At 57.3% G+C, this 12,359-nt stretch overlaps 1 protein-coding gene across 12 annotated transcripts in view; it reads left to right on the forward strand.

Annotated features, from left to right (window-relative positions):
- The first annotated feature begins 492 nt into the window (after positions 1 to 492).
- Positions 493 to 12,359, forward strand: part of LRP8 (LDL receptor related protein 8) — a 75,108-nt gene continuing 63,241 nt past the window's right edge. For 6 of the 12 annotated variants that reach the window (XM_039238244.1, XM_039238290.1, XM_039238253.1 and 3 more), the window contains exons 1-2: positions 1,146 to 1,314; positions 1,561 to 1,680. In XM_039238244.1, coding sequence (XP_039094175.1) covers positions 1,161 to 1,314; positions 1,561 to 1,680 — 274 coding nt within the window. In that variant the 5' untranslated portion in view covers positions 1,146 to 1,160. Of the gene's footprint in view, positions 784 to 1,145; positions 1,315 to 1,560; positions 1,681 to 12,359 lie in introns of those variants that run through there. The other 6 variants (XM_039238261.1, XM_039238266.1, XM_039238297.1 and 3 more) reach the window with 4 other exon arrangements.

Below are 12,359 nucleotides of genomic sequence, written 5' to 3' on the forward strand. Positions count from 1 at the left end.
GAGGGAGTGGATGAGGCCTGCATAGGTCCAGTCCAGCGACCCCAGCTTCTCCCTGATCTCACATGTCTTGGTATGGGGACCCTTACCCACCACCACCACCTCTGTCCCATGTGCACACTGCACAGGCCTGTGAACCAGGGCATATCATCTCCCATCCAGCCAGGTTCACTCTTACTCATCCCTCAGCCCCCTATCAGCCTGACACTTCCTCCAGGCAGCCAGTGCTGCTTTCCCTGGCCTGTCTGCTACCTCTGGGGCAGGAGCCTCGCCCGGCTCATCCCAGCGTCTGCGGCTCCCAGCTCGCAAGCGGGCCCTCATCAGGGTCACCGCGAGCCAGCTGAGGGAGGAGTGGACCAAGGACAAGGGGGAGGAGGGAGAGGCAGCGGCGGCGGGAGGAGCGTAGGGCGGAGGCGGCCGCGGGAGGGGGCGCGCGCGCCGGCGGCGGCCGCCCAGGGCCCGGGCCGCGCGCCCAGCCTGAGCCCGCCCCGCCGCCGAGCGTCACGGAACCTGCTTGAAATGCAGCCGAGGAGCCGGGGCGGGCGGCAGCGGTGGCGGCGGCGGCGGGGGCAGCGGCAGCCCCGGCGCCGCGGCAAGGAGTCGGCGGGCTGAGGCGCGGCGGCGGCAGCCGCACGGGGTGCGCGGGGCGCGGCGGCCGGAGCCCGGGGCCCGCCATGGGCCGCCCCGAGCGGGGCGCGCTCCGGCCGCTGGCGCCGCTGCTGTTGCTGCTGCTGCTGCAGCTCCAGCATCTCGCGACGGCGGCAGATCCACAGCGCGGCGGCGAAGGTGCGTGAGGCTGGTCCCCGGCCGGGCTCCGCGCTGCCGGAGCCGCCAACAAAGCGCGGCCCGGCGGCCGAGGTGCGGGTTGCGCTGGGGCCCCGAGCCCGGGGCCTGGGTGGGTTGGGCTTCTCGGGACCCAGCTATCCTGTAATATGCCCTCGACCCCCTCCCCCGCGGCTCCCGGGGTTGTTGGCTCTGCCCTCTGGCACCTGCTCCTGGGGGATGGGCCCAGTAGGGGGCTAGGCGGGCCGGGAACTTTGCAGGTTGGGGGTGCTCATGGATGGTTCTGGGTGGGCTGCGCGATTCTCGCCAGTGGGGTTTATTTGACACGCACGCTCCGCGGCGGCGGTGAGAGCTGAGCCCGGCGACTTCCCCGCCTGACAATGCGTTTCCGGCGACCCCTGCGCGCCGCGGAGAAAGAGGAGCTGCGCGCGAGGGGGATGTGCCCGCAGCGCCCAGTGCTCGTGTTGCGGCGTGTTCGGGGGCTCCCTGTGGGCTGTGTCTGCGTGGATCTCTGGCAACGGGCCGGGAGTGCGAGTGAGTGTTCTAAATGGGGGGTATACTCAAATCGTGTGACACCGACCGTGTGTTTGGCCTCGTCGTGCCTCGGAGCATCCCGCCATCCCATTGCCATTTCCCCTCCTTCCGGATCGAGGGTGTCTGAGGCCCCCGAGGCCGTTGGCTCCATCATCGCCCCCTTTCCTTCACCCCAGTAGACCACTGCCCCCAGCCAGGACTGCGCCATCCGCGGACCCTGTTCACGCCCCCATCTCCCCCGCGCAGGGCCGGTCAAAGAGTGCGAAGAGGACCAATTCCGGTGCCGGAATGAGCGCTGCATCCCCTCCGTGTGGAGGTGCGACGAGGACGACGACTGCTCGGACAACAGCGACGAGGACGACTGCCGTGAGTGGCCGGCGGCAGAGGAAGGGGCCGGGGCGGGAGCGTGGGGGCGCCTTGGTCGGCGCGCACGTGGCTGCAGCCGCCGCCGCGCCACCTGCGTGGATCTCGCTGCCAGGAAGCTGCCCAGGCGCCACCTTCCTTAGGGTTGGGTGGCCCTTAGCGACCCAGCGTGTCCTAATGGGGTCGGGGGCGGAGCCCACGTCGGTGCGGCCCAGGAGGGCGCGCCACGCCCGGGTTGCTGGGCCGGAATTGTGGGCCGGGCCGGGACTGTCCCTGTACGCGTCTGCGTCTAGCTTCCTGCGATCGGTTCCTCCTGGACTCCTGCGTCGGCCCCTCGGAACGCACCGGTGTTTCAAAGTTCCGGGCAGTTCCGGACTTCGCCAGGCTCCTTTCCCTGCTGGGTTTTTGTGAATGAATGGGCTCCCCGGGGCCCCTGATTGGCTAGGCGAGGACCACCCCATAGGCCCCCGTGGCCGGAGCGACCAATCGTGGAGCAGGCGGGTGTGCAGTTTTCTGGCGCCCAGGGTGCAGGGGCCCTGCCCCTGCCCCGCCCCGGCCACACCCCCGCGTGCATCTACTGGGTTGTAACTGCTGGCGAGGCCGGGCGCTGGCTCCCGCTTCCTTTCTGCCTAGTCATGGTGAAGAGTTTTTTGTGCCACCCTGGTGAACGTACCGCTCTCTACTGCCAGCCCAGGCATGAGTCATGGGGCAGACTAGGAAGGAGGGGGCCAAGAAGAAGGGTTTGCTTTCTGGAAAGGGCCCCAGGATCCCGAGGCTGCATGTGAACCCTCGGTGGTAGCCATGCGCACGTGGCGGGCCTCCTTGGCCGAGTGTGGTGTTTGTACACTCGGGTGCTACAGCTTTGCAAGTTCTTTCTTGGGGTGTTTGTGGTTCCAGATGTTTGTGGGACAGAAGAGAGTGGGCAGGCAGTTACCGTGAAGGAGTGTGATTTCCAGGAACAGAAACACAGGACTCTTTAGAAACAGACACAGGTGGTCATTATTCCTCGTTACTGAGTGCCCGCTGTGTGCCAGCACTGGGGCACTTTGGATAACAGGCCCACTCCTGCAGGGCAGGGAGGCCTGTGGGATCTGCAGGCGGGCAACAGGTGGACAGCTCCGCAGCTCCACACAGTGGCAGGAGGGGTGGAGGGACACCTGGACAGGCACTGTGTGTTGAGTCCTTGAGCCTTTTGTGGGTTTTCTTTTTTTTTTGTTTTTTGTTTTTACCCTGGGTTTGCCAGTCAGCCTCTGGATTCACTCTCAGACCCAACTCAGAGTTGGTTCTGTGCCTTGGCCCGTCTCCTCCTGTCTCCATCTGCTCACCTGACCACTTGGGCGTGGGCGTGGGTTAATCGTCCTTGCCCCGTTTTTGAGGACCAGTTCTAGTAATGTACTTGGAAGTAATGAGACTAACGTGCTAACCATGAGCTGTGCGTCTGCACCGTGGTAAGTGCTTATCTTGTATAAACTCCTTTAATCTTTGGAACAGCCCTATTTTACAGACAAAAGAAACTGAGGCACTGAGAGATAAGTTGAGCTATTGAGCTGCTGAGTAAGAGCTTGAATTTAATTCTTAGCCCAGTCATAACCCTCACCATTTATTTCCCAAGGCCATTGTATTGCAAGGAACGGGTGGCCCCAGATGGGACCAGGAGAGCTCTCATGGCCAATCTGGGCCCCTGCTTTTCTTCCGAGGTGGATGGAGTGAAGTCACAGGTGAAGAGTTAGTGAACAGAAAAGCAAATGAGGTTGAGGGCTTGGAATGGGAGCGGTGGGGGCTCTGCTGTTAGTATCAAGTTATCAGTCCTTCGTGGCTTAGTTTTTCTGAGCGCGTTTCCTCCTATGCCAAGTGGGGCAGCCGTTCCTCCATCATGGGTTATACGTGTGGAAGGTCTTCAGACAGGGTTGGCGGAGAGAAGGGAATGGATGAGTCCATACCTCCTTAGAAAGGGACTCCAGGAGCCGCGAAGAGAAATCTTGAGGAATGGGGGCAGGGGCTTTGGACGGCTGGGTTGGGCTACGTGTTCAAGTGTGGTCTTTCGTCATTCTCTGCTTCCTCATGTGGGGAGTTCCCCCCGTTGTGGGCTGCCTGCCCAACCTGCCTTTCCTTGAAGTACCTTCCCCTTAAGTCTGTTGGCTCCTCCCTGAGCGGTTTCTCTGCCTTATCTTGGCCCCCTTCCTTTGGCACTCCAACCCTTCTACCCCTGAGAGAGCCTGAGCTCCCCCACCTCTGGGCCTCTTTGGGCCTGCAAAATAGGTGTTGCCCTTTGTCAGTGAAGTCTGTGCGTGGCAGAATGAGTGCAAGGTCCCAAAGGGGCCAGAATGCAGCCTGTGACTACCAATACCTGATGGAGACTGGAGGGAGGAGGCTTTTATGTTGAGGAGGCCAAGCAAGACTTCCTGGAGGAGAGGAGAGCGCAGCCAGGCATTGAGAGATGGTAACTAATTTCATTCGCTCAGGGCTTACCTTTTAAAACTAGGTGGTGAGGTCCCCATGTTGTGGAGGAGGAAACAGGAGTTCAGAGAGGTGAAATGACTCCCCCTCAAAGTCACACGGCTCCTCAGGGTTGGAGCAAGAACTCAGTCCTGATCTTCATCCACAGTGGGTGGGACTTGGCACCTACCAGAGACACTGGTAGAGCCGGGAGGATGGGGAAGTGAAATGCTCATGGGGCTTCAGCTCCCGGCTCAGAAAGCTTCAAAGTGGAGGAAAAGGCTGGAAGCCTGAGGACCAGGTTCAAGGAAGCCCAGGAGCAGCCCAGCCAGGCAAAGTGGGGTGGGATCGCTGGCTGTGGACCTGGGTCACGTAGGCCATTTGGCTCCTTGGCCTCAGTTTCCTGTTGCTCCTTAGTGTCTGGGGACAGAGACCGGGGTACTGGTCTCTGGCCAGCCCTTTCCACCCAGAGTAACAACAACAGTGAACAGTGACTGAGCCCTTGCTTTGGCCCAGGCGTTGTGCTGAGATTCCTCACATGTCACCTCATTATCCTTGGTTCTGTAAAACGGGGCAGGTCTCTGAAGTACCTGCATTAGCCCCATTTTACAAAGGAATAGAGCAGCTAAGTAACTGGCCCAGGGGTATCTGATTTTTAAGTGAAACTGCTGGGGTGTGGACACAAGTGGCCAACTATGGCACCCTGGCTGCCCCAAGCACTAGCTGGTGACCTCAGGCAGGTCCTCCCAGATCTCCTTTTCCCCCCTTGAGATGACGTCAGGCCTCCCCCATCCCCACCCTCACACCCCTAGCTCTGTGCTCCTCTTTGGGGCCAGGCTGGGTGTCTACAGGTAGACTGGGTTTGTGCTCAAATTCTTCCACCTGTTCAGGCTTCTTCCGGTTGCCCCTTGTTCCCCCAGCCCCCATCCGCCCTCCATCCCAGATTTAATAAAGAGTGGCTGCAGTGAGGTCTCCCATGGCTGAGAGTTCATTAGCTGAGCAAGGCCAGGCTGCAGGAGCACCAAGGCTTGCTGGGAGGCAGCCTTGTAAATAATTAAAGCTCGGCCACAGCTCCCAGCTGGGGCTTGAAGCTGGCATCTGGCCTTCAGAGGGCTGCCTGGCCTTGGCCTCATTCTCACACCCCAGACCCTAGTTCCTGCTTCATATTCTTTTTGGATGGACTCATCAGACAGACAGTATTACTCCTCTCCGGACTGTGACTTCCCATATGAGCAGGCAACGCCACCATTCAGTCTCCCTGAGGCTTCCACATACTCTCAGGATGAAGTCAGCTTACCCATCTCTGCATTTGGCTCTCTGTGACTGGCTCCTGTTGCCACTCCCCTCCAGCCTCTTCCTTTGAGCCCATAACACTGAACTACAGCTTCTGTCTCGCTCTGGCCTCCCTACTGCTTCTCACCTCCAGGCCTTTGCACATGTCATTACATCTGCCTGGGACACTCTTTCTGCTCCCTTCCCTGGCTACCTTCTTATTGCCATCTTAGAAGATTCAGTGCAGGTGTCCCCTCCTCCAGGAAGGCCTCCCTACTACCCTCTATTCCCAAGGCCAGGATACAGGAGTGAAGAGAGTGAGAAGGGACTTAGGGAGCCATGTTGAAATCATAACTCAGTGGGACCCTAAATCAGACACACATGGTTTTCTATCCCAGCCGTGACCTTTGTTTGCTAGGCCTTGGGGGTGATGGATGATAGTCTCTCCTTCCCAGAGATATTCTGAGGATTATGTGCCAATGAGACACTGTGCCTGGTGAGCAGCAGGTGTTCAATGAGTGGTATTGGGTGTGATGGTCCTCAGAGGGAGGAGCTTCACTGAGGTCTCTAGGAACCTGACTGCTGGGGTCTCTGCGGGCCACCCAAGACCCTCTGCCCCCTGCCTCCATTTGCTTAGCCAGATGTCTGAAGATTCTTGCACTGGGGCTTGCCCTCAGCCAGTGGGTTGCTCAGTAATGGTGGATGTGGTCCCAAGGCCCTTTAGATGGACCTGGAAGTGGCAGAAAGGTGCCCAAGGAAGGGCTGAGGGAAGAAACAGTCAAACAGGCCTGATTGGTCTCAGTGGATGGTGGCCTACAGCCTGGGAGATGCAGAGGATGGCCTCCCTCAGGTCCTGTGTTGGCCCCGAGGCTGGTTTCCATCCTGTCTGGCCTGTGTTCCCTTCCTCCTGGCTGTGCCTGCGAAAGGAAGGAAGCCCAGCAGGCCCCAGCTTTCCTTCTTCTAGATCCAGGCTTGGGGCTTCACGGCCAGCCTCTGCGGCCTTGGGAGTGTTTGCTAAAGACCCTCCCCCAGGGTCTTCCCATAGGCCTTCCCTGGACAGAGTTGTCCTCTGTGAGCCCCTTGCTTTCTCAAGACTGCAGCCAATACCCCTCCCCGCCCCCCGCCCTCCAGGGCAGTAGGCTCAGGGTTGGTTAGCTTCATCCTCCCTAGTTGTCTGGCTTGACAGTTTTCCCTCCCTGGGGAAATACCAGCAGCAGGAGAAGCCAGACAGATGCCCCCTGGGGAAAGGATGAGGAGTAGGAGAGTATAGGACCTGGTTGTGCCCCCTCAAGCGCTATAACCAAATGGAATCCAGCTCTCCTTGCTCCAGGGTTAGTAGTCAGCGCCCTGGGCCAGCTCCGCCCCCAGGAAGCCAGACCTGGAGCCCCACTTCTTTTTTTAAATTTATTTGAGAGAGGAAGAGACAGAGAAAGAGTATAAGCGAGGGAAGGGCAGAGAGAGAGAGGGAGACACAGAATCCACCAAGCAGGCTCCAGGCTGTGAGCTGTCAGCACAGAGCCTGACCTGGGGCTCGAACCCAGGAACCAAGAGATCATGACGTGAGCCGAAGTTGGATGCTCAACTGACTGAGCCACCCAGGCTCCCCTGTAGCCCCACTTCGAAGCAGCGCTGGTAACACCTGCCCCTCCCCCTTCCCAGATCTTGCATATCCAGATCTCCGCGTCTTTGGGGGCCCGGTGGAGATGCCACCCCTGGCCAGGTTGCCTTCCCTGACCCGTTGTCCTCCAGCTCTCCTGTGCCAGAGCTCCTGCAGCATGTCCTTGTTCTTCTCTCAGCCTCAGATCCTCCTCCACATTGTCTGCTCTTATGCTGGGCACTAGGGACTCAAAAGAAGTAGTTCCCTAGAGGGAATTGCTCCTAACCGACATTGTCTACCTAACGCTTGCCTACCACAGAGTGGGGCAATTTGCATTCATTAGCTTTGCTACTCACAACCCTATGAGGGCTATTTTCTTATTCTCAGTTTAAAGATGATGAAACTGAGGCTCAAAGAGAAGTGACTTGGCAATGTTATGAGGCTGAAGTGGTGGAGCCAAGCTTTGACTTGAGTCCATCTGCTCCGGAGCCTGGACGCTTCCTCAGACTCTTCTTTTCCCAAGTTGGGGTCAGAGGGCGGGGGGCTCGGAGGATGTAGAGAAAGTGGGTTAGTAGGTGTGCGATGTCCCTCAGTTCCTCCCTAGGCTATAGGTTTGTGGCCTGGGAGGGACTCTCTTCTCTGGAGACTGCCGTGGAGCACCAACATATGGTGCTCCTTGCGCAGTGTCTCACGGGTGTGGCCCTCAACAGTCTCCAAGGCCTCTCTTGGCCATTGCCTGTGAGGTGGAGATTACCGTTCCACCTGTACGATGGCAAATTGTCACTGATACAGATGCATTGCTCTAGGAGTTGAAGGATGTTTCCTCCAGGAAAGTTCAAGAGCCCAAGTCATCAGGACCATCCATCGAGACCATCAAAGCGTGGTCTTCATTTCTCTGAGCCTCCTCTGCATGTGCCTGATTCTAGGTCTTTGCACCTGCTTCCCTGATGACCACCCATCCTTCAACGCCTAGCTCGTGGCAACCTCTGTGAAGCCCTCCCCAGCTCTCCAACCTCTTCTGTGTCTAGATGCCAATGGCTTTGTTCGCCCTTGTCAGAGCCCATCCTAGGAAGCCCAGGTTACTAGGGAGTGTCTGAGCACTTTGAGGTGACCCACAGGGTCTGGCACAGAGGAAGTGTTTGGAGGATGGCATGTGGATGAATAAACATGGTTGAGGAAATGTCATCTACTTTTGAGGGTGAGAAGCTGATATGGGTCACATGGGGGGCCCTTGAGGACCAAGAAGGAAGCTGGGTATCTACTTGAGGGACCTTAGCCCCCGTCTTGTGAGCTGGGCCACTTGAAGCCCGGAGAGTGCCAGTGGCTTCTTGATGGTCACACAGGCCTTGGGCTGCCTCCTTGCATGGGTATGTGGGCTTCTCAATGCCCACCCTGCAAGCTTGGGTGCTTTTCCAAGGCCCCGGTGTCCAGATATGGGCCCTAGATGTCACCAAGCACCCATTCTCAGAACCAGGGTGACTTCACTTCCTGCGCCGGACTTGAGTCATGACAGCATGCTCCCCTGTCCCATCTGCCACCGCTGGCCTCTCTCTTCCCTGCTGGGTCAGGGAGCACGGTGTTCTCAGGATGAGGCCTGGGCACAGGCATCCTCACAAGAAGCGGCTTGGGGCTCCCACCCTGGGCCCTCCCTGCCCCTGTATTGCTCCTCCAAAACCATGTGAATTATAAAAGGAATTAATGAGCGTGCTTGCTGCTGAGGACTTCCTTCTGCAAGACCTCCTTCAGCCAGTCCCGTAAAGAAACATCACCTCACTTCACAAAGGGAAGAGCTGAGGCTGCAAGAGATGAGGTCACTTGCTCCGGGCAGCCCGGCTGGTCCATGGCAGGACTGGGCCACACCTGTCCGCTGCAGTCTATCACAAGTGAAAGGAAGTCATGTGTGCTCACACATCCCAGTCACAACAGCGAGGGTGGCCCGAGGGGCCTTGCTTCCTTTCCAGGCATCCCAGCCATCCCTCTTGCCAGCCCCTGTGAGTGGGTGTTCGAGCTCTCTCCTGAGCGGCACTGGCCCCTGGGAGGCCTCAAGCATGAGCTAGGCTCCTGAGCAGCAGTTTTAATCCCCAGCCATGACTGTCCGGCTCCTCTCATAAGCTGCCGAATGTCACAGACCCCAGGAATAGCCCCTCAGCCCGAGTGGTTCAGGAAGGGCCCTGACTGTGAGCTCTTCACCTGCTGCACCTGGTGTGACCTCTGTGTCCCTGGCAGGACCCAGCCCAGAGGCCCACAAGCTGGCTGCTTTGGGGGTAGAGAGCCCAGCATACATCAGGCCCCTTGGGATGCCCTCTGGTGACTGGGAGAGCCCCCTAAGAGGGGCAGGGCCATGAGGCTCCCAGTCCCTGTGACCCTCATGCCCTCTACGTGTAACCTGCCCCTTAGAACATGGAAACAGACAGCCCAGAGCTTCTCTGGGGACTACCAGTCTGGGTCCGTGGGAGTAGTCATGTGGCCAGCATCCTCCCCTGGTCACTGGCCTTGAGGTGCCACAGGGAACTTTATCCCAGCCACTCTGGAGACTATTTTTTTCCTTTTTTAATTTTTTAAATGTTTATTCATTTTTGAGAGAAAGAGAGGGTGCAAACTGGAGGGACAGAGAGAGAGGGAGAGACCAAATCTGAGGCAGGCTCCAGGCTCTGAGCTGTCAGCACAGAGCCTGACGTGGGACTTGAACTCACGAACTGAGAGATCATGATCTAAGCCAAAGTCAGACACTTAACCAGCTGAGCCATCCAGACTCCCCTAGAGACTATTTCAGTCCCAGCCCTCTCAGCCTGTTAGAACTTCAGTATGGCCTTTTTTAGTTTAGGCCTCATGGCCACCCTGGGAAGGAAGTAGTGTGGGAGTTAAATTATCATCCCCATTTTCCTGATGAGGAAATTGAGGCTGAGGGAAGGCATGAGGCTCCCCCAGGGCCACACAGTCAGTTCCTGGTAGTGCTGAAACCGAAACCCACCTCAGTTGATTTTTTTTTTAATGTATTTATTTATTTTTGAGAGAGAGAAAGAGAGTGTGTGCACACAAGTTGGGAAGGGGCAGAGAGAGGGGGAGACACAGAATCCGAAGCAGGCTCCAGGCCCTGAGCTGTCAGCACAGAGCCTGACGCAGGGCTTGAACTCATGAACTGTGAGATCACGACCCGAGCCGAAGTCAGGCACTCAACTGACGGAGACCCCCAGGCGCCCCCCAACTCCATTGATTTTATTTATTTTTCCAATGGAAGTAACTTTGATTATATAAAAGTAATTTTATACTTGTAATATTAAGAAAAACACAAGCAATACAGAGAAGCAAAAAGAAGATGACAGTCAGCCTCGGTTATAGCATCATGTAAGCAGCATCGCCTCCCAGAGGTTTCTCTCTGCTTGTGAGCCAGTGTGCATGAACACACATATTTTTTTCTTTTAACAAAAATGAGGATATGTTAATGCTAATTGTTTTCTCCTCATGTCAACATGACTTTCTTTGTCAATAACAGTAGAGTCATATCATTGTTTTCTGGGGCCAGTCAGTCATCCAATGCAGGAAACTTCCATGACTTAACTATACCGTCTCCTATTAATAGACATGTGTTCAGTTGCTTCTGTTTTTTGTCCTGTTCTGCACAGCGCTGGGATATACATCCTTGTACTGCATACCGTTGTGCATTTGTCCTAAAGATGGATTCTTAGGAAAGACATTGCCGAGCACATCCATTTTCATCCTTACCAAGTGCTTTCTCGAGGTGATGCTTTCCCACCTCCCGGCCACACTCCTAAATCCCCACGGCCCTTCCCAGCCAGCCAGGCGGCCTGCAGGACTCCCTGGAGCACAGGGCCCCCTCATCTCATCCCCGTGCAGCAGACAAAGTAGCCATATCTGGGCCACACGAAGCAAAGCAAGGAGAAAGGACAACTGTGTTTCTGGCCTCAAGGATTCCACACCCCCACCAAAGAAAACAAAAGGGAACAAAACCAGTCTTCATTCTTCTCCAGATATTTGTAGAATCCATTCCCACATCATAATAGTTGCTCTGTATTGCCCTCTAACTCATTGAGTAACCCTGGGCAAGTGTCTCGCCCTCTCTGAACTTTATTCCCCTTTACCCATTGGTCGTTGCTCCACCTGCACTACAACCAGCAATCCAAGCAGACTTCTCCCTGGAGCTGGGTCAGGTCCAGTCCTGGCCTGGGGGTGGGGACCTTCGAGCTCCTTACTGCCTGGGAAGGGTTACGGGAGCATTGCTGGATGGTGGGTGGATTCTGGAGGGCAGTGGACCTTGTAGGATCTCCTTCCAGAAATCAGCCCCAGGTTCCTTGGGCCGCTTTCCCTCCTGCCTTTTTCCTCTACCCATGATTGTGCCAGGTACCCTGCAGTAATGGGCAAAAACAGACCCATGAGCCCCATGACTAGCTGGGGTCCCTGGTGTGGGTCTTCTATTCTGAGCTTTAGATCCTCGGTCTGTGAAACAGGGTAATAACTCCACGTCTCAGAGGTGTGCAGACTGATGTCCTGCTCAGAACCTGGCCCTGGAATCGAGCATCCCTGTTCCCCTTCCCTAGCCTGTGATCCCTGTCCAGGGAACGGCCACGCAGAGGGGACTGTCAGAAGCTTCCCTCCTCCTCCACCAAGGACACAAGAGGGGCCGCTGCCGGAAAGGCAGCAGGAGAGATGTAGGTCAACTGGCCAGTTGGGAGAACTCGGCTGCCTGGGAGAACTCGGAGTGCAGCAGCTTCTCGGACTGGGAGGGTCTGGAGGAACCCTGTCACTCTGCTCCCATCTGCTTTGGGGGCCCCAGGGCGACTGCTTCTGGGGTGGCCTGAGGGAGCCGGCTAAGCAGAGGGGGACCAGGAGAACTGGTTAACCAGAAGGCCTGGCATGGTTAGTTATCCAGAAAGGGCCCGAGTTCACCAACAAGGCCAGGTTAACATCAGAGAGTTGGCAGCTGATGAGAGGCAGGAAGGCCCCGTCGGGGCCAGGTTAAGCTGCTCGAGTGAATAGCTGGAGGCCAAGGGTGGGCTTTCCTGGTGGCCTGAATCCAGGGACATTCAGGCCAGTGCTTGTCCCTCCCTCCTTTACTTCCTGGACCCCAAGCTGCCATCTGCTGCCCCCGTCAGCCACAGAGCCCTCTCTCAGCCGTGTGCAGCAGCACACATATGCGTGTATAGGTGTGTGTGCTCCATGAGAGGGGTGTGCAGCAGCGGGGAGATGACATTCTGGATATACGATGGCTGCGGGGTCAGGGTGACGTTCTTCCTCCCACGCCCGCCAAGACAGCCGAGCCAAGCCAAAGCCCAAGTCCCCCACTGGGTGTTTGTGGCAGAGAATTATTTGTAGCTGGAGAGGCGCCAGCAGTCTGTTCCCAGCCTGCCCCCTGCCACGC

Source organism: Hyaena hyaena, unplaced genomic scaffold, assembly GCF_003009895.1.
Source record: "Hyaena hyaena isolate Hyena2069 unplaced genomic scaffold, ASM300989v1 scaffold_5, whole genome shotgun sequence".
Taxonomy (NCBI): Eukaryota; Metazoa; Chordata; class Mammalia; order Carnivora; family Hyaenidae; genus Hyaena; species Hyaena hyaena.